This window comes from Saccopteryx bilineata, chromosome 5 (genome assembly GCF_036850765.1).
Source record: "Saccopteryx bilineata isolate mSacBil1 chromosome 5, mSacBil1_pri_phased_curated, whole genome shotgun sequence".
Taxonomy (NCBI): domain Eukaryota; kingdom Metazoa; phylum Chordata; class Mammalia; order Chiroptera; family Emballonuridae; genus Saccopteryx; species Saccopteryx bilineata.
In genome coordinates, this window is record NC_089494.1 from 261,983,642 (window position 1) to 262,009,212 (window position 25,571).

Sequence of the window (25,571 nt, forward strand, 5' to 3'; positions counted from 1 at the left end):
GGATGAAGAAACTGAGGTGCAGAGAGAACGAGAGACGCATCTAAGGGCATGGGTGGGAGCTGCCGGGCGGAGGTGCTGACCCCGTGGTCTGACCACCTGGGGCTCTCCCTCGGCCCAGACGCCCTCAGCAGCACAGTGACCTCTGGCCAGCGACAGCAGGAGGGCTGGCGTGGGTGGACACCGGGCCGGTGGCTTCCCGAGGGGGACCGAGCGCGGGGAGGCCGGGGGCTGGCCCTGGGTGGGCTCACCATCTCCACATTCTCCCGCGTGAGGTTCTTGATCTTCTCCTCCATCCTCTGGATGCTCTGCAGCAGGTCCTCGTTCTTCTTGTTCATCCTCTTGTTCTTCTCCACGAGCGGCTTCAGCTGCACCTCCGTCTCACGGGAGCGTTTCAGCTGCGCTCAGAGAGACAGAGGCCGGGGGCTTTAGGACACAACGGGTGGCTGATGCCACAGCCCCAAGGTGGCCAGTGGAGACCCAACCGCGGCCTTCCTCGGGGCCGGAGCCGCTGTCGGCAGGACCACGCCTCCTGAGCAGTGCACACACCGGGAAGGCCCACGGACACGTGGCTCCCAAACCCAGCACCTGCCCCGCTGAGCCTCAGAGGGCCTGGGTAAGGTGGGAGGAGGAGCCCAAGGTGAGGCCCACTGATCTGCCAAGGGCACCCCGCTGGCCAGGGGCCTGTGCTGTGTCCACTAGTCCACACCAGAGGTCACACCACGGATCACACACATAAAGGTCAATCCAGCTACCTAGCTCCCCCCCAAGCACAGACTGAAAAAATCTCAGCACTCTTCAGACAACGAACAAGCCCTGCGCCCTCTGTGCGGGCTCAGCACACATCAGAGGTGACGCCCCCTTCCTCTGGGCACTGTCCTCCCTGATACACTTCTTTCCTAGCTGCACGGCATGGCCAAGTTCTCAGCCTCAGTTTCCCCATCTAGAAAATGAGAAATTCACCACGTGTCCAAAACAGAAGCCCTTCCTGGCCTTCTCTGTCATTCAACCCTCACCACAAACCTAGGAGGAGGCGAGGCCCCATCACTGTCCCCAAGCACAAAGAACCTGGCCCCAAAGAGGTAGGCAACATGCTCAAGGTCACACAGAAAGTGCTGGAATCCAGAACGGAACACAGGGGTTGACTTCAGAGCCCTGCTCTTAGTCACCAGGCCATGAAAGTTAAAGGCAATGTACTTCTCCAGTGTCCCTTAAAACAGAAAAGGTAGCTTTGACCCACACATTTGACTTCTAGAAATCTACTCCACAGAACAAAGGCTCAAGTGAGTGAAGACAGAAATGTATCTTGTAAGGGGCCGGGTTTGTAACAGCCAAGAAGCCTGGCACGGCCTGAACTCCCATGGGCAGAGACATGGGTGGGTAAGCAGGGTATGTCCGCACAGCCGAGTGCGGTGGCAGCCGCTCAGCTGGCAAGGGCAGCTCCCCCTGCCCTGACTGCGCGGCTGTGACTCGTCACTCACGCGCCATGAACAAGTCACAGGATAAAACGGGGGGGGGGGGGGGAATCCCACTTCCTAATCATAAACAAAACACAAACTCTCTTGGTGGTGTCGGTGTGATCACACCAGCATTAAGCACATGGAGGGACCACCTGGGACTGTGGACAGCGGGGCCTCCTGATGTTGAGATGGAAGCCCGGCAAGTGTATCAGTTCTCACTTGTGTCAAGTGGCCTGGATTGTTTTCTGACCCACTTCAGTAAACTACTCGGCACCCCAGGAGGAACCTTTTCTTTTTAGTTCATGACTACTTAAGTGAAAAGTGGAGACATAATATTAGATATCCAGTTTCATTATAACTAGATAAATCGATGCCTTTAAAAAGACGAAGGAAATGAATTTATTTTGGCCCTGACACTTGTTCACACTTTTCATCTCCCGTGTTTTTCAAGGAGCATAGATGCACTGACCTTCATAATAAAATTTAGAATAAAAAGAAATCTCATGAGGTACTTGTCAAGAAGTTTATAGGCTGACTACCACTGCAGAAAAATCAGGTTAGCTGTTTATCCAGCAACTGTCAAGATATTTAAGAAACTGCTGTTTTTACTAGAGATTTATTCATTAACCAGAAATCCAAGTTCATTATTTTTAAAATCAGAAAGAACGGTACGCTTTGATGTAAAAGAATGTAAATAGATAAGCAAAAACTAAAATCATGCCACCTAAAACAATCTCCAGTATCTAGGATGACAGTGTCTTTTGTTCTATACACTGTTCTCGGCTTTAATTCACTGTGAGCCAGTCTCCACGGTGATTACAGACGAGCTGCCCCAGCATCCTGATGGCTGCCTGCAATCACCGCATGAATGTTCCACCGTCACTCTGACCAATACTGAGCACTGAACCATTACGTGTTTCGCTTCGTTTCCGGTTGCCGTTATAAACAACACCCCGGTGAACATCCTCTCTACACCTCTCGCTGAACTTCTCCAACTGTTGCCGAGAGCACATTTCTGCAGAAGCAAAGGGCAGCAGCAGGCTTCCTCAATGAGCACGTGTTGGATTTTTAATCAGAAGAAAGTTAGAAAGTAAAGAAAGCCGGAGGCCTCTGGGTTAACTTCCTCGTACCCCTGTCCAAGTCACCCCCCCGCCCCTGGGGGGCTGGTTACCAGTTCGTTGCGCTCATCGGCCAGGAGGGTGTTTCTGTCTTCCAGCTTCCGGATCACCGAGTTCAGCTCAGCAATTTTTAGTTGAAATCGCCTCACATCTCTCTCATCCATATGCTGATCCTAAAAAAAAAGTCAAGATACGACTGTACTCTGAAGAGGCATGAGTGACTGAAACTGCCCCACGGACCCTCTGCAGAGAGCCCACAAAGTGCCCCAAAGACCCTCTGCGAGAGCCCACAAAGTGCCCCACGGACCCTCCCCAGAGAGCCCACAAAGTGCCCCAAAGACCCTCTGCAGAGAGCCCACAAAGTGCCCCACGGACCCTCCCCAGAGAGCCCACAAAGTGCCCCACGGGCCCTCCCCAGACAGCCCACAAAGTGCCCCACGGACCCTCCCCAGACAGCCCACAAAGTGCCCCAAAGACCCTCTGCAGAGAGCCCACAAAGTGCCCCAAGGACCCTCCCCAGAGAGCCCACAAAGTGCCCCAAGGACCCTCCCCAGAGAGCCCACAAAGTGCCCCAAAGACCCTCTGCAGAGAGCCCACAAAGTGCCCCACGGACCCTCCCCAGAGAGCCCACAAAGTGCCCCACGGACCCTCCCCAGACAGCCCACAAAGTGCCCCACGGACCCTCCCCAGACAGCCCACAAAGTGCCCCAAAGACCCTCTGCAGAGAGCCCACAAAGTGCCCCAAGGACCCTCTGCAGAGAGCCCACAAAGTGCCCCAAAGACCCTCTGCAGAGAGCCCACAAAGTGCCCCAAGGACCCTCCCCAGAGAGCCCACAAAGTGCCCCAAGGACCCTCCGCAGAGAGCCCACAAAGTGCCCCACGGACCCTCCGCAGAGAGCCCACAAAGTGCCCCACGGACCCTCCGCAGAGAGCCCACAAAGTGCCCCAAAGACCCTCTGCAGAGAGCCCACAAAGTGCCCCAAGGACCCTCCCCAGAGAGCCCACAAAGTGCCCCACGGACCCTCCCCAGACAGCCCACAAAGTGCCCCAAGGACCCTCTGCAGAGAGCCCACAAAGTGTCCCAAGGACCCTCTGCAGAGAGCCCACAAAGTGCCCCAAGGACCCTCCCCGGAGAGCCCACAAAGTGCCCCATGGACCCTCCCCAGAGAGCCCACAAAGTGCCCCAAGGACCCTCCCCAGAGAGCCCACAAAGTGCCCCAAGGACCCTCCCCAGAGAGCCCACAAAGTGCCCCAAAGACCCTCTGCAGAGAGCCCACAAAGTGCCCCACGGACCCTCCCCAGAGAGCCCACAAAGTGCCTCACGGACCCTCCCCGGAGAGCCCACAAAGTGCCCCACGGACCCTCCCCGGAGAGCCCACAAAGTGCCCCACGGACCCTCCCCGGAGAGCCCACAAAGTGCCCCAAAGACCCTCTGCAGAGAGCTCACAAAGTGCCCCACGGACCCTCCCCAGAGAGCCCACAAAGTGCCCCAAGGACCCCCCCCAGAGAGCCCACAAAGTGCCCCAAGGACCCTCCGCAGAGAGCCCACAGCCTTGCTCAGTAGCTCCCTCCTCATCAGCACGGGACTCCGCCCTGGGGCCCCCAGAAGTCCAGCGACACGGATAACACCTCTAGCCCTGCCACGACTTTAGAAAGACTTCTTTTCAAAGGTCACAAGATTTCAAACCCAACAATGACTCCCATATACCTGCACGTGGTCTCTGGGGACCTTCACGGCCGAGCCCCTGCCCCCTGTGTATCTTATGAACGCCCAGAGCGGAGGTGCTAGACACGCCTCACGGGCAGGCGCTGTGTCCATCTTGCTCATCACGAAAGGCCAGCACCTGGTAAGGTGTCTGCACACGACACGCAGGAGACACTGGACTACTGAGTGAGTGAATGTGGCTCCAGCCGCTCTGTGCCCCTCAAGTCTGAAGCATTGCCCTAAATGCCCTGTCTGCTGGCTGAGCGCCCACCCATCGTGTCCTGTGGTAACTGCGTCCCCTTCAGTGCTCTTCCTGCATACCCTGCATGGAGGATGTCTGCATATCTTTTTTTTCAACTGGAGGCAGCCGCCGGTTATCTGCCCTATGTTCCCGGAGCCCAGCACGTTGGGAATATCGGCAGATTTGGAGAGATAGGGCTCAGAGAGGGAAGGAAGGACGGACAGATGGATGAAAGGGGTGGGGGGGGCAGAGACAGGCAGGCAAGCCGACTAGAAGAATGACTGGGAGAAGGAAGGACAGTGGGGGCTCCGCTCTGAGGCTCCAAGGCTTGCCCGAGCCCTCACCTGGGCACCCATGAGCTCCGCCATGTCCCCTATGCCCGGCGGGAGCTCTCTCTTTGGGCTGCTGTGATACCGCTCAGCCTCTTTGACCTGAACCAACTGCTCGTCCAAAGCCTCTTTCTGAAGCAGCAGCTTCTGGGTCTGACCAGCCTGCACGCCAAGCTCCTTCTCCAAGGCCAGAATCACACGGTCTTTGCCTTTGATCTCATCCATCTGAAGGAAGAGAAAGAAGAAGCCATCGATCGTAGGGGCTCGTAACTGGGGAAATCCCTCCCTCGCTGGCCTGGGGCCCAAGGGAAGGTTCAGCAGTTCCCTGGACCAGGGTCAGCTGAACTCGGCAACCTGCTTCCCTGAGCTCGGAGAAGCAGAGAGCCATGGGCTCCAGGACCTATACAGTCAACCAGACGCTCACCTTCCACATTATCCATGCCCGTGTCTCTCCCACCCTAACGATATAAAACCCTGGCCCTCCAGCCCCTCCACGCTCCACTGCGAAGCGTTCCACAGAGGGGGCTGCTCTCCTGGCCCCCGACTCCCTCCTCCAGCCTCCCCCGTCTGGGCGCAGCCCCACCCTGCCACCAAAATAGCTCTTGCTGAGGTCTCCAACGCTCTCCTGTCTCCCAAACCCACCGGACAACTTCCTGCCCTCGCATCCTTCTCCTCGGCATGACAGCGTCACCCCCTCCCTGCTTCGGGACCCTCTCCCGCCCTCCCCTGCCTCTGAGATGCTGTCTCTGCTCTGTCTTCCTTACAGACTTACCTTGCCTTGGCCACGTATTATATGTAATGCGATCAGTGTTGGTGGCTATGATTACTCTATTTGAGCTCCTGGTTAATAGAAGGCTATCTTGTTTAATAAACAGCGGACCATTAAAAGCTGATAAAATGTACTGAGGTTATACAGAAGGGAAATACTATCCCCAAAACCCGGACTGGGAACTTTTCAAAGTCCTACCACTCAGCAGCTCTCTGAACCGCCTTTCTTTGGGAGAGAAAAGGAGGCCACTCTTCCCTCCACATCCCCAACCTCCCCCAGGACTATCTCCTGGGCCACAGCCAAAGGTGCGCCTGGCGTGGATTCTCCATAAGCAGCAACAGGCTGTGCCCACTGCGCCCCCTGGTGATGATCACTAGCAGTGCCCCGCCTTGGCCAATACTCTCTGCACAGGTAGGAGCACCTTCCCCTGCTGTAGAGACAGACCCCGAACCACACTGGAAACATGGCTGCCACTGCAGGTGCCGACCCATAAACAATAAGAACAATGTGAGTTTCTTATTTTAACTACTCAAATGTGTTCTCATTAATACAAATACTGAGCTGGGAAACATCTGAGCAAAACATAGCAGAGTCCCCGCCCTGGAGCAGCCTCCATTCAGAGAGGGAGGTAGCAAAAACACAATTAATAAGTCAGCACTACAGTGGATCAGAGAGTGACTGGTGCTAGAAGAAAGACTAAAGCAAGGGGGATCAGCGGCACCAGCTGGGTGGTGTTGCAAGTTAACAAGGAGGGTCCCAGTCTGTCCCCTCAGCATCTGGGCCACACTCTGCTTGCTCTGCACTGGAGCCCAGGAGGGCAGCCCCACCACTATGTCACACTAGCTCCCACACACACACACTAAAAGAAAGAGCAGCAGCACAAGAGGTCATCTCTGGAACCCAGACTCCCAACCCAGAAGAGCAGCAGTTCCCCACCCATCCTACCAAGTGAGCAGAGGTGCACACCCAGCACATGGATAAGGTTCCTAGAAAAGTCTCCACTAACGGAGATGGCGGCCAGGAGTAGATGGACAACGAGGAGTTCATTCTGGAGCCAACGTTTCTAGGTCGTTACATTTCCCCACCCAGAGTCCAGAGCTTCCGGAGACTTGCCAAGATCACACAGCTTACAGCAGGCACTCTGGCTTTTTGTTGACTTTGTGTCCAGCCCCCAGGCTGGGCTCTTAGAGACCCTGCCCCCTTCCCCAAACCCTCAGGACCTCACTAAAGTGAGAATCTCTGACACTGAGCGTCCCCGAACCACATCACCTGAGTGTGTGGACATTCCTTGTTGCCTGGTTGCATCCATTTCCTTTCTCTCACATTCCCAGTCTCAGAATGTGGGTCAGGAGAGGGTGGGACTGAACCCATTCCAAGTTCCCGGGGCAGGCTCTGATTGGCTTACACCACCCTCTATCCCCACCCCCTGACAGAATTGGTTCGGGGATGGATACGTGGCCCAATCACGAGTCAACAGCCTGAAGAGGGCATTGCTAGGCCCCACCTGTTTCGCCTTAGGAGTTAAAAAAGAGCGTCTCTCACTGTGTCTGGGCTGTGTTGTGTGATGAGGATGTGGGGCTGTGGCGCAGCAGTGACCCTTCACCAGGACATGGGTCAGAACAGAGCCCGAGAAACCTGGGTCCTGGGTGCCACTGGAACCTTGCCAGACACTAACCACACCACCCCGGTAATGAGAACTGACCCTCAAGGGTCACGCTGGAGTGAGGTGGAATTTTTCCACTGGCCACCAAAAGATCCTGATGGACACAGAGTTAGAGGAAGAACACAAACAGGATGGCGGCTGTCGTGTCTTTCTTACACGCTGGTGTGAGCTCTTCTTCACTCGTGCTTAAGAGACGCACTCTGTCTTTGAAGACCCTCAGAGGAGCCACCACGTACCCTGGTCCATGTACCCCGGTTTACAGACAAGCTGGAGGCCCAGAGAGGAGAAGGTGCCCATGCTGTGGTCAGCAGCACCAGGATTCAAAGCCAGGTCGGCCTCCCCAGAGCTCTCCCTCTGCCCTCTCTCTGCCCCAGAGGCACAGAATTGGTCCCTTCACAGTCACATCCACCAGGACACTCATTTTGGCGAAACCTTCGCTCAGCTGCTCCAAACACGCCTGCCGATCTGTGAGTGATTTTGAGAGTGCCTCTTCACCACAGCTTGGGGAGTCAAAGGATGAAGCAGAGGCTGCCACCCCAACACCCATCCTCACCCTCCTCCTTGGTACCTGTAGCCCATGAACAGTGTCCCCCGAATGTCATGTCTTCAGGAAAGTCAGGATGTGGCCTCATTTGGAACCAGGGTCTCAGCAGATGTAATTAAGGTGTAAGCTGAGGGCACACCAGATGAGGGTGGTTCCCGGCCACCACCGCGAGCTGGAGGAGGTAGGAAGGATTCCGCCCTGCAGCCTTCAGGGGGCGCCCACACCTTGACTGCGGGCTTCCAGCCCTCTCGGGGCTTTTCCCCGAGGTAAGAGAAATAAAATGGGCGGAGGGCTCGGGGTCCGTTTCCGTCTCAGCACCGAACAGAAGTGTCCTCAGCTCCCGTCTTCTTGGTGTGTGGGCTCACCTGCAGTGGCCCCCTGAGGGGGACGGGGTGAGAAGGACAAACGTCCACTTCTCCTGTGGTTCCCGCAGAGAAATGTCACTCCTGAGGCAAGCCTGGTGCCCATGGTGACGAGCTGCGAGGGCGGGCTGCGGGCTGCGTCCTCTTCCTCGTCAGCTGGGCTGGATTAGACGTGCAGGAGGCTTTCAGACTCCTGCCGCCCCACGCCAGCGTGCCTCTTAAGAACAGTCGAGGAGAAAAGTTCTGCTCCACCCGGGGCTGTAACACTGTGATTTCTGGACTCATGCCTTAGACCAGTTAGGACGGGGTCCGTCTGCACGTCCGGATGACTCCTACAATACACAGAGGCCCGAAATCTGGAGGTTATTTGTCTCTCGCGTACAGAGTGTGGAAGGGGCCGCCGCGGGGCTCCCAGAGTGGTGAGGGCCACGGGCGCCTCCTAGCGTCCCCTCAGCGGGACTCTGGGATGCAGTGCTGATCCTGTGATCCTCACGCGCCCCCCACCCCGTCCCCTCAGAGCGCCAGACATCACATCTTCATCCTCGGTCGGCGGCAGGAGGTGAAAAAGGTGAAGAAGGGCATGGGGTCTTCGCTTAAGGACACTTTTCTCTCCTGAAGTTCCACGCGCTTGCGCTTCCACTTCCACCTCTTTGGCCAGAACTTCCTCCTGTCATGTCACTTGCTGCAAGGGGGCTGGGAAATGGCAGTGCTTCTGAGCGCGGGCAGCTCCCGCCCCAGCCCAGGGCGGCACTCTGCTCGTGTCCCAGTGCGGCCACAAATGACCACACTCGGTGGCTTACACCAGCAGGCATTTATTCCTTCACCGATCACTGCTAGAAACAGTTTACAGTTGTGGATTCACCTTCTATCCACAGACCCTGTAAAATCCACTTATTCTAAGGGTCTGGACACTCCCTTGGATTTTCTACATCATAATCGCAGCATCTTCAAATACAGACAGTGTTCTTTCCTTTCTGTCCAACCTTTAAAACTTTATTTTTGCGGAGGACCCGGGTTCGATTCCTGGCCAGGGCACACAGGAGAAGCGCCCATTTGCTTCTCCACTCCTCCGCCGCGCTTTCCTCTCTGTCTCTCTCTTCCCCTCCCGCAGCCAAGGCTCCATTGGAGCAAAGATGGCCCGGGCACTGGGGATGGCTCTGTGGCCTCTCCCTCAGGCGCTAGAGTGGCTCTGGTCGCAACATGGCGACACCCAGGATGGGCAGAGCATCGCCCCCTGGTGGGCAGAGCGTCGCCCCTGGTGGGCGTGCCGGGTGGATCCCGGTCGGGTGCATGCGGGAGTCTGTCTGACTGTCTCTCCCCGTTTCCAGCTTCAGAAAAATACGAAAAAAAAAAAAATTAAAAAAAAAAAAAAAACTTTATTTTTAACTGTCTTGTGTATTTGCAGTCCTGGTCGGTGCAATAAAAGTGGTGATAGTTGACACTGTGTCTTGAATTTAAGGAAAACGTTCAACATTTCTTCATCATGGGGGTGGTTAGATTTTTGATAGACCCCTTTTGCAGGTTAGGGAAATTCCATTCTAGTCCTAGTTTGCTGGGAGTTTATATCATGAGGTTGAACTCCATTAAAGGTCTTTTCTGCCTCTAGTAAGATGATCCTAAGTTTGTCTACTAATAGTTGAACTGTATTCACTGACTTTAGAATATTATACCAAGCTTCATATTCCTACAATAAACCCTACATGGTCATGACCTATTAGCCTTTCTATGTATTGCTGGGTCTGACATGTTCATAGCTCACTTATCACCTCTTCTGTCCGTGGCCATTAAGATACCACCAAAAGGATTTCTTTTCTTATAACTCACTGGTTTGGAATCAGAATTATGCTAGCTTCATAAAATGAGTTAAATATGTTCCCTATTTCTCAATTTTCTGTAAGGGTTTGTGTAGAATTAGTTTAATTTCTTCCTTCAATACTCAGAAAAATCTTACCTGTGAAACTGTCTGGGTCTGGGCTTCCCTTTGTGGGAGAAATTAGTAATTATATAATTACAGACTTAATTTCTTCAATAGCTACAGGACTACTCCAACTTTCTATTTCTTATGGTGTCAGTTTTGGTGAGTTGCACTTATTCAAGGAATATGCCCATTTCATCCAAAAGTTTCGAGTTTATTGGCACAGGCTGTTCACAGTGACCTCTCACTACCTTTTAACGTCAGCAGGAGCTGTGATTGTTCCCCCTTTACATCCGTTATGTCTGAGACTCAGAGTGGCTTCTCCTCTACGTCAGCATCAGCACAGGCTTATCAATTTACCAACTCTCATTCACCTTTGAACGTGATGACTTTCTTTACTGACTGACCACAGGGTGCCCGCTCTTTACCGTTTCCTCATTCTGCTTTCCTGGAGTTTTAACTTGCTCTTTTTCTTTCTTCTTGAGATGGAAGCTTCAATATTTGATTTTCAGCATGTCTTCTTTGGTGTCTAAAGTCAGTTCCGTTCTGAGCACGGATGTAACTACAGCCCACACATTTTGAAATGAGCTCTCTTCTGTTCTTGAAAAGAACCGCATTCTGCAGCTGCTCGGACGGTGTGTTCTGTCAGTTGAGTTCAAGCTGGTCGTGTCGCTTAAATTTCATACATCTTCCTTCTCTATACATTCTTTCACTTGCTGAGATAGGTGTGCTATTCTCCACGATGCTTGTAATTTTCTTTTTAGTTTTGACAATGTTTTTCTTTTATGCAAATTTTGAAGTCTTGTTAAGTACATTCCCACTGAATTGATCCCTTTATCATTAAAAACTGCCCCAATTTGTGTTTAAATTTTACCTCTTGCCTTAATGTCATTGACGTTAAAACCACCAGACCAGCTTTCTTTTGGTTAGTGTTCTTGTAACGTATCTTTTTCATCCCTTTAGGTTCAGTCTGTGTCTTCATAATTAAGACGCAGCTCTGTAAATACCCCTATTGTTGTGGCTGTGAAGTCTAGTCCGAGAATCGCAGCTGCCTCGGGCTTTTAGCCTGCACCACACAAGTTCAAAGTCCAACAAACCTCTCAAGGGGCAGGCGGTGGCCTGTCTGTTGCAGGTGCCCTCTGCCCTGTGGGCTATAACTCCCAAGCATGGGCCCTGACCGGTTGGCTCAGTGGTAGAGTGTCAGCCTGGCGTGCAGAAGTCCTGGGTTCGATTCCCGACCAGGGCACACAGGAGAAGCGCCCATCTGCTTCTCCACCCCTCCCCCTCTCCTTCCTCTCTGTCTCTCTCTTCCCCTCCCACAGCCAAGGCTCCATTGGAGCAAAGATGGCCCGGGCGCTGGGGATGGCTCCTTGGCCTCTGCCCCAGGCACTAGAGTGGCTCTGGTTGCAACAGAGGAACGCCCCGGAGGGGCAGAGCATCACCCCATGGTGGGCAGAGCGTCGCCCCCTGGTGGGCGTACCGGGTGGATCCCGGTCGGGCGCATGCGGGAGTCTGCCTGACTGTCTCTCCCTGTTTTCAGCTTCAGAAAAATACAAAAAAATAAATAACTCCCAAGCACGGTACAGCTACGAGAGACACCACTCTGCCTTCCCCTCTGGCTCACAGCCTCCCCGACCCCCTGGGGACTCAGTGCCTAGTCTATGGTGCAAACTAGCCTAGTGTTGGGGGCTCTTCCATTTCCTGTCTTTTATGCCGACCCTGAGAGATGCCAAGGAGTCCTACTCACCTCTCTAACCTCCAACAGAATCTCACTGCTTGGGGAAGCCCCATTCCCAGCACCCACCAGTGTCAGCAAAAGTCCCCAGGGAAAAACTTGGCTGGCAGTCGTCAACTTACCCAGCAAGGGCTCCCTCCCCTCCCTTTGAATTTCAGTTCTCCTAGACCTCACAGCTTCTACAGCTTTCCAATCTCTAAAAAATGCCAGTTTGCAATATTGTGTTTCTATAGTTGTTGCAACAGGATGGCTGGCCTGTCCCAACTTCTTTACATCTAACTGAAAGGTGTAAGTTTGCTCCTGGTTTACTGACTAGATGAATAAGTAAGTGTCCAGCACCTTGATATGCTACCACAGTCCTTTCTTGCCACCTTGCCCGCTATCATTAACTTCATTTCACAGGTAAGAAACGTGTGCTTCTGGGCAGTTTGGTGATCTACCACGGATCACACACCTAGCAAGAAGAGACCTGGCAACCAAAACCCGCTGACCACAACTAGGACAGCAGGATCTTTGCTGGAAGCCCTGCGCCCAGCACGATGCCTGGGGCTCAGGGGGGTCTGCAAACTCGGAATTTACTGCACATGTGCGGGGAGGAAGGATGCGCGCGCGCACACACACACACACACACACACACGGTAGGAGAGGTGCACGCAGGCAGGGCAGGGGCGAAGGCCGCGTGCCGCACGTACCAGCCTGCGGATGTCGCGCTCGCACTCGCGCTTGATGCGGTGCACCTCGTCCTGGTGCTCCTGGTAGGCCGCGCGCAGGTCGGCCGCCTTGGTCTTGTCCGCCTGCATGCAGTTGCTGAGCGCTTCCTCCGCCTGCTTGCGCGCCGCCTTCTGTTCCAGGATCTCCTGCTGCAGCCGGAGGCGCTCGCCATCGAAGGTCTTGCGCGCCTCCTCGCGTGCCTCGGCCAGCAGCGCCGTCTTGACCTTGTCGGCCGCCCCATCGCGCAGCACGTTCAGCGTGGCCTGCAGCCGCTGCAGCTCTCCGTCCTTGATCTTGGCGGTGCGCGCCGCCTCCTGCTCGTGCTGGCGGATGAGCACCTCGCGCAGCGCCTGCAGCTCCTTGGTCTTCTCCTCGTGCAGCTTGGCCCTGAGCGCTGAGATGTAGGCCGTGTGCCGCCGCTGCTCCTGCTCACGCTCCAGCTTCGCCTCCTGCAGTCGCTCGCGCAGTTTGCCGACCTGCAGCCGAAAGATCGGTCAGGGTCAGGGTCAGGGTCAGGGTCAGGGTCAGGGTCAGGGTCTGGGTCTGGGTCAAGGCTGGAGAGTGAGCCATGCCTAACGTACTCCTCCCCACATATCTGTGCCTACCACCCTGAGGCTATCTCCGGGTCCCTACACTCGTTTCCGCTTCCGCCACCCTCACAGTCCTGACCCTCATCTGCCCACCTGGAATCATTCCTACTATATTTTCATGAGATTTTCCCTGGAGGTGTTGTAGGGGAGCCTCAAACTGTTGACATCCCTTCCAATTTACAAGGATAGCACTCTATCATTCACAAAACACACACAGAAATCTTCTCTCTCAGTAAAACAACGGATTTTAAACCAGAAATCCGGTTGCAATCGCCACGCCCTGGACTCTGGAGCTGGAGAAGACGGGCAGGTGGAGGCAGGGAAGGGCGGGGCAGGGGAGCGGCTCTGGCCTGGACTGGGGGCTCCAGCATCCCCCACGCTGACCCCTTCCAGCCCCAGTGGGCAGGGGATGCTCTGTTTTGCCACAAGGCAGCTGAGGCTCAGAGAAGCTCCCATGACCTGCCTGGGCAAGGGGCTGCCAACGGGCAAAGCCAGGCTTCCCCCCGGGCACCTGGCCACAGAGCTGGTGTTCAGCCGATGCCAGGCTGCCAACCCTGCCTGAGTGTATATGTGGTCAGCAAACAGCTGAAAACATTATTCATAAAAGGTACCAAGAGAGTGTCTTCTTAATATATTCCCAAAAGCATTATTTGACCTTTTCATTTAACACGTCCCACAATCCACACGGTCCCCAGGAATGCTTTATGACCCGTTTGTTTTTGTTTTCTAAATAACACCAGCCTCCCGAGAGCGGAAGCAGTCCCGTGGACAAGCCGCTTCCAGGGAAACCGGCCGCGTTCCCCCAGACCACACTCTCTGCGGCATACCGACGCGGGAACTCCGTTTCAGGTGAGGAGTTTTACCAGGTCAGCTGGGTGCTGATGAATCCTTACTCATGACAAACAGCAGGGAAGAAAGCCAGTGAAACCCACCAGGCAGAGACAAGGTCCCCATCCTCTCACACCAAATAGCCCCATCACAGAAGCAAAACAAGGGACCGGTGTGTCTTGGCCCCACCTTGCCCGCAGGCCGGAATTATAGCCTTTTCCTCACAGACCGAGTGCCAGGAAGCCAGGACTTGAAATACTGACCGTGAAGTCTCAGTGAGGGACAGAGAGCTCCTGGCCATCTTCACATACTGACCGTGAAGTCTCAGTGAGGGACAGAGAGCTCCTGGCCATCTCCTTCCTAGGAGGCAACACCGCCCTGACTTTCGGGCTACGGTCGCCAGGGATCTGGACTCAGAAGGACGGGAGTGGGTCACACCCCAAATCTGCACTGCCGCTTCCTTTCCCCCGGCCAGTTACTGAACCGGAGAATGGTTCATGGGACATATCAGCGTGGCAGGCCCATGGTGCCAGGTCACCTGGACAAACAAGTCTAGATGTCGCTGTGCGGGTTTGTTTCTAGCTACGTTTAACACCCATGTCAGCAGCTCACCCTCCGCACTGTGGGTGGGCCTCGCCTAGTCAGCTGAGGGCCTAAAAAGACTGAGTTCCCCAGAGAGGAAGGGATTCGACCTGCAATTCCCCTCTGGACTCAAGACTGCAGCACCAACTCTTACTAGATTCCCAGCTGCCTGCCCTGCAAGTTTCAGATTTGTGAGCCTCCAAAATCATATGAGACACTGAAGGAAAAAAAAAAAATCCCTCTCCCGCCGCAGGAAGCTACAGCGGAGCAGGGAGTTAAGGAGCTGGTCTGAGGTCACAGGACGCTGTAGTGGGGCGGGACTCCCACCCAGGCTGAGCCTGCACCACCAGGACAGTATGTCCGCAGGGGTCCCCAGCCCCGCCCCCACCCGCCCACCTTGCTCTTCTCCTGCTGGAACTCGATCTGGATGCTGGTCAGCTTGGCCCGCAGCTCCTCGTTGGCCGTTTGCACCGCGTCCGTCTCCATCTCGGGCTTCTCGCCCTTGCTCCGGCCTTTCTTCGACATGCTTCCCCTCGGTGAGATGCTGAGCGTCCGCGTTCACACCTGCCAGCCAGCAGGCCCCGCCAGCAGCTCCGCCGGGCTAACCAGTCGCGCAGGGCTCAGCTCGTCCTCCACGGAAACCACCATCACTCGGGGTCCTGGGGGCGGAGGAGAGCCGGTTAACTGGGGGGGGGGGGCTGGCGGCCCCTAGCCTGGGGCACTCAAACACAGAGGCAGCGACAGGTGCCGAGGCCGCCCTCCCTAGGCCAGGCCCTTGCTCACCAAGTCGCTGCCTGGCCCTTCACACGCTGACCCACGGCTTCTCAGATTAGGACTGCATCAGAACCACCTGGAAGGCCGCTCCGGAGCACAGACCTGGGCCCACCCCCCCCCCACCCCCAGAACCTGAGACTACAACTGCCAAAGCGCCCTGGGGGCCGCGGTCTGCCAATGTCAGTGAGACTCAGCCGCCTGGGGCTTGTTTCAAAAGACAGGTCCCTGGAGGAGTGCAGAGCTCGAAGCTCCAGGCATGCGTGAGGCCGAGGGCACCCAGAAGCCCTCCCGCACACCCAGGTGACTGCCACACGGTCCGAGGACCACACTCCGGAACTTTTAGACTTCATAAAGGGTAGGGGTTCCCTCCCCCCAGACTAACACAGCACTGCTCACCCCAAACCACTAGCTCAGAGCCCAGCGGAGGTGCCTACGCCAGCCCAGGGGAGCAGTGAAGGCCCCCAGAGAAGGAGAAGGTGACAGCCAAGCCCAGCATCCTGCAGGCCCTCCAGGCTTCTGTCCCTGCCTGGCCAGGCCCAAGCTGATCGCCTGACCAGTGGGGGTGCCCTGAGAAGCTAAAGGCCTTCTGGCACTCACATTTCCCTGGGGAACCCCCACTCATGTGGTAAGGCTGCTCTCAGAGCCCACAGGACAACAGCATCAAAGCCCTTAATACAGATCCCAGAGGAACAGCTTGTCACCCTGTGTCCCGGACGCGACACCAACGTCACTTCCCATCAATCTGCACAACCACCCTACGAGGTGCCTGGTGTCACAGATGAGCAAACTGAGGTACACGGAGGCTGAGGGCTGATGGCAGTCACAGGGCCGAGACGGGGAAGCAGTGTTAACGCGCTCTCAGGGACCCCAGCTGAGCCCCGACCAGCAGCCCCAGGCACTGCGGTTCCCAGCCGCCCGCCCCCCGCGGCACGGCCTCTGCGGGCCTGTCTCTGGTCTCCCTCCGCCTCAGTGTCCTTCTCCAGATGACAAACCACGTAGTGTTATTTCTTATGGCTGTGAGTTCCTAGCAAGCAGAGCCTTGTTTTGTTCCTTGCTGTGTTCCTTGTGCCTAGAACAGAGCCCAGCCTGCCAGAGGTGCTCCATAAATAATCACTGAAATGAATAAATGACGATAAAAAATAAAAATTTTAAAAAAAGTTATGAAGCACCTATTTATGTACTGAGACCTGTGATGGGAGCTGAGGGGCGTCTAATCCGCACAGCACCTGCAGAGGTAGGTATAGTTACTGGGCCCATTTTAGGGATGAGAAAAACGGGGCACAGAGAGGTTAAGTAAGCAACCTAAGGCCACACAGCTGGACAGTGGTGGCACTGGAATTAGACCACCTTGGGAGAAAATGCAGAGTGAGAAGACACTATCCCAACGTGGAGGAATGCCAGCCTTTGGAGGTCGGGAGAAGAGACGGAATCAGGAAGGATGACTGTAAATCAGGAGCCTGTGGACAGAGGAGAAAGAGGAGCCAGGGGAGCTAAGAAAGTGCCCCTAGAAGAAAGAAGGCGTCAACAGGGGGCAGCTCCCAAGAAGTCCAGACGAGGGCAGGAAACTGGCCATCGGATTCGGGAAGGCGGGGTCAGCGGCCTCAGCAGAAACTGCGTTGCGGGGTGGGGGTCAGGAGCCGGTGGGGATCAGGAGAGGTGCAGCAGGGGTGGGGGTCAGGAGCCGGTGGGAGAGGTGCAGCAGGGGTGGGGATCAGGAGCCAGTGGGCAGTCTGGAGAGGTGAAGCAGGCAGCGAGGGTGAAGTCTCATCACTGCCAGTGTGTCTAGCAAGCTCAGGTCCTCAATGGCTGTGAATAGGTCAACTGCCACCTGCCAGCCCCCGGGGACACCAGGATGTGCATCTCAGCTAGAAATCAGAAGGCAAGGGTGGAGGCCAGTTCTACCATGTGGAACAGGAGAGGGCGGTGTTTCCCAGTGCCCGGACGGAGTGCTCAGGGAGGGTTAGCAGGCTTCTGACAGCACCCGCAAACAGGGAGTGTTCCCCTCATCGTGCCGTCCTGTGGCCTGACCACCCACCTCTGGGAATGCACCAGCCAGACCTCCCGTCTCTCTACAGATACTCGGATGTCCCTCCCATCAACATGAGGCTCAGCCACAAGGGACAGTCACCTCAATGGCAGGAAAGCCATGACGGCAAACTCCTCACGGAGACGGGTGAATGTCCTCAGAGTAACCGGGTAGAGTCAGAACATAAATATAATCTGTGATCTCAATTTTTAAAAATAGATCTATTTGTTCATTTCTTTTTACTTGGTCACCCATTTTTGAGCCTTTTCTGGGCTCCGGGCCATGCGCCCAGAGACACTGTGGTGAGGACCAAACAGCCACACCTCTCAAATGTCAGCAGTGAGTCCCCGAGTGGGGAGATTACAGATGATGCTTATACTCTTCTTTTATTTTCTTCCAGATCAATCGAATTTTGTTTCTATTACTGCTTGACAGGAAAAAAAAAATGAAGTTGGCCGTGGACAGAGTTTAAGCACAACTCTGAGCGTCTGCTGTGGCTTCTGACTTGGGCCTCTGCACCTCTGAGGCGTGGGGGGTGGCAGCCCTGCCCATTAGAGGGAGGGGAGGGCGCGAGGGGTCCGGGGGCACACAGGAAGCTCCACACGGGCCTCCCTACGATCACGATGCTGTCTGAAGGGCATCTGGGCTGCTGGAGCAGAGACCAACAAGGTGGCGGGAATCGGGACAAGGTGTGGCTGAGACGGCCAGAGGCAGTGGATCTGAGCGACTTATTTGCGGTCAAGCCAACAGGACTTGATCACGGGAGGCACGCGTGTGCTGAGCCCGGGCTATATGCCAGACTTGACTGAAGCCACTTCAGCCTTGGCCTGACACAGAGCCCACCAAGATCAGCCAATGCCCTGGGCACCCGGGCCTGGTCTGGTCCCCGCAAAGTTCCACCCTCACGAGAGCGAAGCTTCTCGGTGACAAGCTTCTAGAAGCAGGTGGAAGGGTGAAGACACAGGAACACGGTGAATGGAGGCAGGGCTAGAGCTGTGGTTGGGCAGCGGTTCCCAAGCGGCACAGGTCGGAGAATGGTGTTCCCCGCACAGAAATGTTCAGAAAGTATTCCTCGGAACCTCTGAACGTGCCCTTGTTCGGAAAAAGGGTCTTTGCAGATGTGATTATTAAGTTCAAGATCTCAGGCTTAGATCGTCCTGGATCAGGATAGGCCCTGAATCCAGTGACAAATGTCCTTGTAAGAAACACACAGAGGACAGTCATGCAGAAGAGAAGACGCCGAGAGAGAGAGAGAGAGAGAGAGAGAGAGAGAGAGAGAAAAGAGAAGAGAAGAGAAGAGAAGAGAAGAGAAGAGAAGAGAAGAGAAGAGAAGAGACCGGGGTGATGCGGCCACAGCCCAGGAATGCCGGTGGCCCCGCGGAGCTGGAGAGGCAGGGAGGGTGCACCCCAGAGCCGCACAGGGAGCACAGCTCTGCCAACGTGTGGATTCTGGACCTCTGGCCTCCAGAACCAGAACGATGGCAGAGTCCAGTCCTGTGTGTGAAACTCCTCCCTTTTCTGGGCGTTCTTCGCAGCAGCCACAGGACGCGGGACATTCAGGAACAAGGCTGACGAAACACAGCACCGTGACGACGAGATGCCCGTGACCAGCTTCTGGGCGCCGAGTCCGCGCGGACCCTGCTTGCTCTGCACTGCGCTCAGCATGGGGCATCATGCAACGTCTCCCCTTGGAACACGGCGGTTCCACCTCCTTTTGCACCTGCACTTTCACGACCAAGGAGGTGAGGCAGGGAGGGACCTTCCCCTCCAAACTGCAGACGGAAATCGTGAGGCTAGGAGAGCTGACGCACGTTGCCGGGGACGATTCGGTTATTGGGGGGCGGGGAGATCTCCACCCCGGCTCCCTGCCTCCACGCCCACACAGCCTGGTATTTTTATAACAAGATTCATACGATGCTGGCAAAAAATTAGAATCGGCTCCAAGACAAGTGAAACCCAAATACCATCTCACGGGCAGAAATCCCAGCCCAGGGGTCAGGGGCCTTCTGCGCAACAACTCTGGTTCATTTCACCAGCAGCTCTGTGGAGGGGCCCCCTAGCAAAGATGCAGAGGTGGATTTGTAGGGTCATGTCCTTCCTCTGAGCATTACACAGAGTTTATCCTATAGAATCTAGCTGTTTTATTAACAGACATTTGTACTTCATTGGCCCTTAAAAATTTCTGAGTAACTGGTTTATATACCGAAATTCAAACAGATCGTGCTGACTTACAAAGCCCAGGCTCAGTAATACTGGGGTGTTTACTCTAAGGAAAGAATTCCCACAAGGAAGAAGCCAGATGCCTCAGGATGTGGAGGGCAGTGCCATTTGAACTGTTGCATCACAATGAAAACTGAAAGTCGCCCGAGGACCTCAAAGTCAGGGGATGGCTGAATAAATGACTTGTGCGGTCTGCCAACCCCGGCTGAATCTGGGAAAGACCTGGATCCCTGGGAAGGGGAGCTGCCGTGAGCCCTGCGGCTCGTGGCACAGCCCAGGGGAGACAGAAACAGCGCTGTGATTTCTAAGTTCCACTTTGCACCCCGTGATTGCTGTAGTGCCGTTTGTGCAATCAATAAAAGTAATTTGGCCCTGGCCGTTGGCTCAGCGGTAGAGTATGGCCTGGTGTGTGGAAGTCCTGGGTTCGATTCCCAGTCAGGGTACACAGGAGAAGTGACCATCTGCTTCTCCACCCCTCCCCCTCCTCCTCCCCCTTCTCTCTCTCTTTCTCTCTCTCTCTCTCCCTCTCTCTCTTCCCTTCCCACAGCCATGGTTTGATTGGTTCAAGCGTTGCCCCAGATGCTGAGGATAGCTCCGTTGGCGTGCATCAATCTCAGGCACTAAAAATAGATCAGTATTCGAGCATCATCCCCAGACAGGGGTTGATGGGTAGATCCCGGTTGGGGCACATGCAGGACTCTTCCCTCTTCCTCACTATGTCCCCCCTCCTCACACCTGAAAGAAAAGAGAGCAAACATTGGAAACAACCTCTGTGCCCACCACGAAGGCTTCCTTGTACTCTGTGATTTCACTAACAGACTCTGCTACGTCCATGCCCTGGAGGTAGGGCAGCCACCACACACCTGGGATGCGTCCCATAGGCCCAGAGGGAGCACGGTGAGTGGACCGTGTGGGAAGGACCAGGTGACTCTTAGCCACCTGGGGGGGGGGCGGCCTAACTCCAGGGGATATTCGAAAGCGGGACTAAGAGGTTCTTGATTAGACTCAACAGAAATTGGCTTTTATGTGATCTCCCAATCTTATATCAATCTACTCTAATTCAAAAAAAATAGTTTTAAATATTGTGCAGCCCAAGCCAAGCACACCTGCGGACCAGATGTGGCCTGTGGTCTGCTAACTGCAAACAAGGAACTCACACAACAGCTTATGGAGTGTGTACTGGGGGGCAGGTGCGAGTCTAAGGGAGGCACTGGAAGTAAAGATCCTTGAAGTGGGTAACGATACTGGGGGGGTTTTGTCATGTTGTTTGGGTTTGAATTTTATCTAGACACATCTTCTAACATATCTACAGAAGACTCTGTGTTGCATCTTTAGCAGGAAAAAAAATGTTCATTGCTTTTCAAAGACTGTGGCAAGAATCAAGGAATGGCCAAGGCCCCATGGAGGAAAAGTCACACAACAGGACAGAAAGGAAGAGCTTGGGACAGAGCAGCTGCCGGCCTGGCTTCAAGTCCTACGCGAGCCTGGCTGTGCCCTGGCCACGTCACTCCAGAGACCTCACAGGTGGCCACAGGAAGGACCGAATGGGACAATGGGCGTGACAGCACTTGGAAGGTCATGAAGTGTCCCAGAAGGGGAGTAAGTGACCGAGGTCAGAAGAACAAAGGGGGATGAGGGGAGCCATGGGACTCTTAACTGACACCAGGTCAAAATCCGTGACCTGGGAATTTGTCCCCCCACAAAGGGACACCCGGCTGGTGGTCAGTGTGCTTGTTCAAGCGACAGGAAGGAGAATGGACACACTGTCGGACAGAACCCCAGCGCAGCAAGCACGCAGGGCCGCGTACCGCTCCTCCCGCCACTCGCTCTGCTGCCCGTCCCCAAGGGCAGTGCTACCAGACACATTCCCTCTGGAGTCCTCACTGGTCCCCTTACCCCTGCCACCTGCAGCCTGAGCATCTGCCTCCGCTTTCTCCGAAATCCAGTGTCAGTTCTCCAAATGCCCACTCCCCTCCACTGGGCTCCCATCAACACCCACACCCCACCAGGTGTGGGTCCTGCCTCCGTGCCTGCCTCTGCCCAGAGGGCCAGGGCTCTCTTCTCCCCCACTCACAGGACTCCTCCCCCTGAGACTTCCACAATCGCTCCAGCCAGCCCCCAGCCACTGGGCTGCCCTCTGACATGGCTTCCCGGGCCTCACTGGGCTGGCACCACCCACTGGCTGCTTCTGCCCAATCCTTCATTCGTGGCACCGCCCACCGACTGCTTCTGCCCAATCCTTCATTCATGGCACCACCCACCGACTGCTCCTGCCCAATCCTTCATTCGTGGCACCGCCCACCGACTGCTTCTGCCCAATCCTTCATTCATTCTATCCCATTGTTCATTCATTCAACAAATACTGATCGAACCTCTACTCTGCCCGAGGCTGTCCTGAGCACTGGGAACACAAAACAGAAACCTCTTCCTGCCCAGAGCTCCCAACCTTGAACATCCGTCCATAAGAGCGAGGACTGGACTGGCCGCGTCTGTGCTCGGGCCCCACACCGGGCCTGGCGCTCAGAGGGGAGTGAGAGACGGAAGGAAGACCAGGTACAATGCACACTGTCGGCCAGCTCTCCGGCATCGTTGTGGGCAGGGCGACCTGGACAGCGCTGACCCAGGCCAAGCACGTTCCAAGTTGAATGCCGACTAGAATGCGATGATCGGGTGGCGATGGCGCATCCATCTCAGACCACGAGCAGAGCACCTGCCCTTCCCGGTGAGGTGCTCCGTGGGGCTGATCTGTTTACAGCCCCGACTGCTGGCTCGGCCCAGCGGGTCCCCCGCCCTCCCCGAGCAGGACAGGGCTGCCACCTGCCTCTGTTTCTTCCTAAGCAATCGAGGACCCCGAGCTTCAGTTCAGGACTGCCCGAAACCCACGGGAACGTGTGAGCGGGCGTGTCCTGGAGCCCCACCCGCCCGGTCCTCCTGGCTCCGCGGCAGCACGTGGCCTCCCTCCACGACAGGCACGTGAGGGCCGCGCTCCCTGCCTGCCAGTGGGCACAGGGCCGGCGCGGAGGCAAAGACCCCACTCACCAGATTGCTTTGGCGGGTCCTCTCTTTATAAGTCGTAGTCTTCATGATAGACGTAAAACCATGCTAACCAAAAAATAAATCTCCCAAGAAGGAGGACAAAATTAACTTCCAATTCCATCCCCACACACGGCGTCTTCACGGCCTTTCCGCCCAGAAGCAAGTGACCGGCAGCCGGTGGGCACTGTGTCAATTCAATATTCACACCTGCTCACGAGTCCAGACTCCATGCCGTCTCTCCAGCGTCAGGCCCCCTCCTCCTCCCACCCGTGTCCGCTCCCAGCGCTCAGCTTCCCCACTTGCCACCTGGCTGGAGCAGACCCGGCCAGCCCTGCCCGCCCAGGCTCCCGGGCCTGTCTCAGAACCTCGGTGACGACATCCGAGGGCACCTCTGTCCCCCGCCTCGCTCTCCTGTGCGCCAGAAGCACCCCTCTCCTCGCGTCCGCACCCGCCCACACTGCAGGGCCTCCAAGGCCAATGCCGCAGCCGTCCTCTCTAGAACCACGCTGCAGAGTGTACGGAGCTGCTTTCCGCTGGGCCCTGGGGGTGGAAGGTGGATGACACAGGTGGGGCCCCCGCCCGCTTCCCCACAGCCAGGCACAGTTCACCACAGCGGACACCGGACAGGGAGAAGCGGGCACCTTCCAAGTGCGGGCCCGTGCCCCGAGTTCCATGCGTGTCCTTAGCTCAGTGAGCTCTGTCCTTCTCCAAAACCAATGCTGTTTTTTTCTGCCCCGCCCCCATCTTAGAGAAGGGGAAGCTGTGACCCCAAAAAACTGTGCGACCTGCCCAGGGTCAGGGACTGGGAAGTGGTTGCCATCCACCAGAGCTGTGACTGCCTAGACCTTGACGATTGTGCCGTGAACTTAAAGGGCCGTGTTTGTGGTGCATTCACCTCAGTGTCCCCAGCGCCCCGCCCAGAGCCTGACGCAGCAGGGACACAGCCCGGCTCGCTGAGCCCAGAGGTTTCTGCATCCAGGAATAGACACGGGCTTCTCCACCCGGCTTCGCGGGCAGCACCTCCGGTCCTCAGGGGACCTTGACGAAGAGCCCACGGAGCTGGCGGCCCCAGCATCACGTCTGTCTGGCTTCCTCCCTAAAACCTGACCGGCTCCGTCTGGGCCCCAGGAAACTACCCTGATGCTGCGGGTAGGAAACACCTTTGAAAATGTGGGTCTCTAAAATTAGCTCCCTCAACCGTGATGGGAAGAAGAGGACAAGTATGATATATCTGTGTCCCAGTCTTAAGTTCCTTCATTTTAGCAAGATAGTCATATCAGCCCCCAACAGAAGCCACCTGGTTCTATAGCTGAAGCAGGCTGTCCTCAGGCAAGCTCAGGAAACAAACGCCTGTAAAACAGGAGGCTGCCATCACCAGACCTAACTCACAGTGTTGTTGTGAGAAGGAAACCAGATGTGAGAAAAAGCAGTTGACACAGTGCTAGGCACATGACAGACGCACGGAACATCAGCTGATGGCACTGGTTACTTCACATAGTAACAACTGCAGTCCTCAGCACTGTGCCCAATACTCTATAAACCATTTTGGGAGGGAGGGTAGAGAAAGAGAGATTGAGAAATAGAGAGGGTGGAGGTAGGAGAAGGGGACAGAGAGGGAAGGAGAGGAAGGGGAGGGAGGGAGGGAGGAAAGGAGAGAGGGAAGGAGGGAGGGAAGGAAGGAAAGGAGGGAGGGAGGAAAGAGCCAATGAATCAACCTGGAATAAAACTGCCTAACCAACAGACAGTGACCTAAATGGAAGCAAAAAAAGCCAAATCGGCCCGAGGTCTGGCCCTGACAGCCCACTGCAGCTTGAACAAGCTGCCCTAACATTCCTGCTTTGGCCCCCTTTGGGGGAAGCCGCCTTATTTACTCCGACAGCCTGTTCCCAGGATCCCCCATCAGCAACAACACCCTGCCGAGGGGTCCCGCGGGTGCTCTGCATGCCGCGACAGTAAAGGTAAGACCCGGCACCAGAAAAGTCCGCGTCAGCCCTCACGACGCAGATGTCTCCGAGAGAGCAAACGTGACATCTGAAAATGTCGCCTGGGACTATCCCCTTAAATTTAAACTGATCATGATATTTAGGAAACTTCCGTCTTGCAAGTGGGACATCTTCAGAATCTTCTGACAAAGGGGGTAGCCCTCAGCAAGTCTAATAAACCCACACCACCACCTACCTGCCAAGCTGGGGGCAGCCTGTTTTCCAGGAAGAAGCCACGCCCATGCCCCTCCATCACGCCCACCTTCCTTGGCACTAAATAGGTAAATCCTGTCAAAGCTACACAATCCAGCCCAGCCAGCCCTTCCTGCACCTGGCCCAAACACCTGGCCAACATCGCCAGCACTTGCCTCTCTCTGGGCCTCATTTCATCCTTTGAAAAAACAAGCATCGGGCCAGACAGCGTTTGCAAAGCTCAGCCATCCCACAGCTGCTGTGATTTCTGCATAAAATGCAAACAGCACGTGCTTTCTTACGTCCACTTTCCTGAGGTGTAGTTCACACTTTTAATGCAGGGCACAGAGTTTTGGCAATCAAGATAAGAGAACATTTGGACGAACCCACAAAAGTGCCCTCGTGCCCCTTTGAAACTTACCCTTATTTGCTTAATATTTTTCTTCAAAATGACGTTCTAAGAACATGTGCACTCCTTCAGGGCCTTACTCTAAGCAATAACAGGCACAAAACCAGAGGTCTATTTAACGTGCTGGTTCTCTTCTCTCTAGTACACGTTAAAACAACTGCTATTATAACGTCTGCCCACATGCCACCTACGACCTTCTCCTGCGCCACACCGCACGCCCCGTTCCCACGGAGAACTGAAGGGCACAGTGGCTTGCTGAGGTCCCTCCCAGCTCGGAATGTCAGGATCACACAGCCTGTCGCCGAGTCCAGCCCGGCGCGGGATACAGCAGGTGCTTACTAAAGACTTACTCCAGGCCCATCCTTCCACGTCAGGCCAGGGTC

At 55.5% G+C, this 25,571-nt stretch overlaps 1 protein-coding gene across 2 annotated transcripts in view; it reads right to left on the reverse strand.

Moving 5' to 3' along the window:
- The window catches only part of JAKMIP1 (janus kinase and microtubule interacting protein 1), an 88,335-nt gene that overhangs the window by 42,511 nt on the left and 20,253 nt on the right, over positions 1 to 25,571 (reverse strand). For both annotated transcript variants that reach the window (XM_066233301.1, XM_066233302.1), the window contains exons 2-6: positions 14,946 to 15,208; positions 12,531 to 13,025; positions 4,866 to 5,075; positions 2,629 to 2,748; positions 249 to 395 (exon numbers count right to left, since the gene is read on the reverse strand). In XM_066233301.1, the coding sequence (XP_066089398.1) occupies positions 249 to 395; positions 2,629 to 2,748; positions 4,866 to 5,075; positions 12,531 to 13,025; positions 14,946 to 15,074 (1,101 nt within the window). In that variant the 5' untranslated portion in view covers positions 15,075 to 15,208. The remainder of the gene's footprint in view (positions 1 to 248; positions 396 to 2,628; positions 2,749 to 4,865; positions 5,076 to 12,530; positions 13,026 to 14,945; positions 15,209 to 25,571) is intronic.